Source organism: Poecilia reticulata, linkage group LG10 (genome assembly GCF_000633615.1).
Source record: "Poecilia reticulata strain Guanapo linkage group LG10, Guppy_female_1.0+MT, whole genome shotgun sequence".
Lineage (NCBI taxonomy): Eukaryota > Metazoa > Chordata > Actinopteri > Cyprinodontiformes > Poeciliidae > Poecilia > Poecilia reticulata.
The window spans coordinates 24,312,037-24,316,028 of record NC_024340.1 but is presented as its reverse complement, the minus strand read 5'-3'; the positions used below and the strand labels follow the sequence as shown (position 1 = coordinate 24,316,028).

At 36.0% G+C, this 3,992-nt stretch overlaps 2 protein-coding genes across 10 annotated transcripts in view; both read left to right on the top strand.

The window, feature by feature from the left end:
• LOC103471737 (protocadherin gamma-C5-like) overlaps positions 1–3,992 on the top strand; it is a 276,959-nt gene that overhangs the window by 66,261 nt on the left and 206,706 nt on the right. The window lies entirely within an intron of this gene.
• Positions 3,148–3,992, top strand: part of LOC103471726 (protocadherin gamma-C3-like) — a 2,151-nt gene continuing 1,306 nt past the window's right edge. Inside the window, exon 1 of the mRNA XM_008420908.2 lies at positions 3,148–3,986. Within this exon, the coding sequence (XP_008419130.1) occupies positions 3,292–3,986 (695 nt within the window). The 5' untranslated portion in view covers positions 3,148–3,291. The remainder of the gene's footprint in view (positions 3,987–3,992) is intronic.

The window sequence follows — 3,992 nt, the reverse complement described above, 5'->3', positions numbered from 1 at the left end:
GAACCAGTGACTTTAAGTTTGTATCTTCTTACAATGACAATACGCTGCCTGCTGACCAGACTCTGAAGAAAAGTCCGACAGATTTTGCCGATGTGTTGGGAGTCTGTGATGATTCCCCAGAGGTATGAATCTTTTAAGTATTCATAATTATAGCCTGCAGTCTAAGAAAGACTGTAAATACACTTACCCACCACATACTTTCCCTTCACACTCTCCTTATTCCAATCTCACCCTTTATTGTTTAAGTGTACCTTAATGTCAACACATTTCTTTCTTAATTTTAGTTAATGCACTCATATTTATTGACACTGAACAAGGGGTGGGCAAACTTGGTCCTCGAGGGCCGGTATCCTGCAACTCTTTGATGTTTCCCTGCTCCAACACACTTGAATCCAATAGCTTAATCAATGCCTAATTGCAGTCAAGTTCTCCAGAGTCTTGCTAACGATCTCAGGCTCAAGTGTGTTGAAATAGAGATACATCTAAAAGTTGCAGGAGACCGGCCCTCGAGGCCTGGAGTTGCCCACCCCTGCACTGAACTGTAGTCTTCAAAATATTGTAACATTTATTTCAGTCTTTCATTTGTCTATGTTCAGCACCTTTCTTTATTTTCAGTCACAATTTAACTTTGGTTGTAAAATAACGTTTTCCATATCCATTATTTCAGTTGTAATTTAAAAGTAATTTMTTTTCCCTACATGTACAAACAAATGAAACAACTCTTCTGATACATTTCACAGAAAAAAAAAAAAATGTTCTCATTTACTCTGTATTCCATTAGTTTTTTTTTATTCCATAAGACTCTTTTTGTCAATTATAGATATTATTTTAAAATTTGTTATGTTTGTGAAGGTATTCTATGACCAGCCTTCTTTTCTCAAAGACATTCAAAATTCAGATTGTGCCAGTTCATCTTTACGACTGAGTGTGTGATTGAATTTTAAAACACTTTAAGCCTAAAATCAAGATCAAGCTTCTAAATAATACTATCACCATTACCTTTATAATTCTAAAATTATTTTGCAAATCACTTAGTACACAACTGAATGATGCTAAAAATAKATTAATTCAGAAGACTCAAAGATCAATGTCAGTCTTCTTGGATAACAGGTTAGAAGACGCTGAATCTGTGAGAAAAGGATTGTGTTAATTCGTCAGACACACTTTTTGTTTCTTTTTTGTATTCCATCAGAGCAGATCAAACAGGCTCACATGTAAATCATTTTATTTGAGTGAAACTATTTTCTTTTATTTTTGTTTTCATCTTATMTGTWTATTTCTCTTAGAGTTCAATAGCTCATGCTTAGATTCATTGCCAACATAGGAACTTAGAAATAAAGTGCTTGTTCCTTTTAGTTTAGTTTAGTTTAGTTTAGTTTAGTTTAGTTTAGTTTAGTTTAGTTTAGTTTAGTTTAGTTTAGTTTAGTTTAGTTTAGTGTTTCTATCATTCTTACTTTCAAACCATGCTTTGAGCCTTTTTTGTCTTCTTTGATTGCCGTGATTTTTCTGATTGTTGTGACAGAGTTTGACTGAGTCATATTTTATATTTAGGTGTTTTTCAGWGGTCACATTAGATTTTTAAAAAAGTTTTTGAAAGTATAGTTGTTTTGTTCTGATATTGTGGCTGCACAGAAATGTACTATATTCTAAGCGTAATGATTACCTTTTGCTCTTCACATTCTTTGAACTGTAAGGTACAGCCGTGTTTGAAAGATATACATTTACTTTAAAATTATTAGCCTGAACAAGACGTAACATTGGGAGTAATTAATGTCTTTCAGTATTKTACGRATGCRTTAAAGTTTTGTTTTTTAATTGCTAACATCCTTTTTCATTGAATATGTTAAAAATGGGGTTTCCTGTCTTTTGGTTTGTGRTCTTTAAATGAAATGTTAGCCACAGATTATAGCAAAAATTAAGGCAGAATGCTTTAACAGAGCTAATAAATAACATTACTTTGACAGAGCTTTTGTGTCTACAGAACTGATTTTTTTACTCCTGTCTTTTTGATTGAAGTGGTAAGCATCATTAGTCATGATGAAATACTAAGACCTACAGTATTTTGTAAATTAAATATTGTCTCTGTACAAAACAGAGTAGAATCGTCTTTAAATTCACAGCGGTGTTTTGAGATTTTTAGTATCTTGTCGAAAAAAGTTAGACATTTCCATAAACTTTGATGGGAATTTCATAAAATTATTGAGCTGCTGTRGTCAAATCATACTTTTGGACTGAGTTGTTTTTTACTTTGATGATACCACGTCGCTCTGGCATTTGTGGATCTATAAGAAGACTGAAATGACAAAAATGTGAAAGAGATGTTATGGAGATTAATTAATCCTATTTAAGATTAGACACTGTTAATTAAGAAGGAATCAAGAATAACAAAATGCATTTTGTCATTTAATATTCAAAAGGCCAAAACAGCGTTTTGAAGTCTCTCATAACAGCTGAGAGAAAAAACCGAGAGTACAAGCAAACTTCTTATAGTTGGCAGTTTTCACTTCCACTTTGTACATCAGTGTCCTATTCTGAGAGGGAAAAAAAACCCTCTGCAGGTATCTGGTCCACACTTCTTTAAACGAAACACAAATTTCAGACTGTTTGTACGTAGATAAAAATAATCTACTGAGTTTCATTTTCCTATGTCAAACAGAAAGTATTAGGTTAAAGTTAAAGTTTATGATTTTGTTTTTCATACACAGAGATTATCAATCCAGCTCACAAATATATGTTGTAATAATTGGTGTGAATCAGGCCTGCCGCCTTCTCCGCTGCTGAAGAAAGATTGTGCAGTAGAGCAATCTTGTGAAGTACTATACTGTAGATGCCATTTGGTGCTGCAATGTAGTGTCTTGACATATGGTGGTCATCTATCTCCTTATGTGTACAACAGTTTTCCTTCGCCTCAAATGTAGTTTTCTCAGGAGTTAGCGCTGTTGACTGGGGGAGAGATCTGATTTGATCTGCTATGGTGGAGTAATGGAAGTGGGAAACATTTTCTATAAGGCAGTCTTCAAAATTTGAGATTAAAACTGTGGAAGGTTTGGATGTGTACCTGCTTAACTTGAATTGAAAATATTTCAGTAAACTTTTCTGTATGAACTCGAGATGTCGCTACATACCAGTCTTAAATGTTGACTCCTCTCTCCTTTGTCAACTCGGAGTCTATGCGCCTTTGAGCTGCTGACGGTGCAGTGGGGGTACGCTGTGCTGTAGCTTTTGATTTTATATCTTCATGAGAATTTGATTAATCTGAAACCTTGGCTATTTTACACCGGATATTTAAAAATGGATTTGCACAAAAAAGCTTTTGTGACGTGGAGCTGCTACGCATTTTTACTGCTGAACGTGGCGCATGGAGACATGAGCTATTCTTTCCCGGAGGAGATGAAACGAGGTTCAGTTATTGGAAATGTCGCAAAGGATCTCGGGCTGCAGACAGGTGCGCTGWCCACCAGAAGAGCCCGAATTGACACCGAGGAGAGCGATAAAAGTTACTGTGACATCAACGTGAGGAGCGGAGAGCTGATAGTGACCGAGAGGATTGACCGTGAGGAGCTTTGTGGCGAAAAGGCTTCGTGCGTCTTAAAACAAGAGCTCGTTCTGGAGAATCCTCTGGAGCTGCATCGGATCAGCCTTCATGTTCAAGATATAAATGATAACTCGCCACAGTTTAAGGATGAATTTATTACGTTAGAAATTCATGAATCGGCAGACAGGGGAGCTCGCTTTGTGATCGAGGAGGCGCACGATGCGGATGTAGGACAAAATTCAGTTCAGCAGTATAGCCTTGAGAAGAACGAAMATTTCATTCTRGCTGCTAATGGAAACACAGTGGAGCTTGTTTTRGATAAGGAGCTTGATCGAGAAAAACAGAAAGAAATTAATATWCTCCTTACAGCTTTAGATGGCGGATCTCCTCAGAGATCAGGTACAGTGGTCATACATGTAACTGTACTGGATGCTAATGATAACGCCCCAGTGTTTAG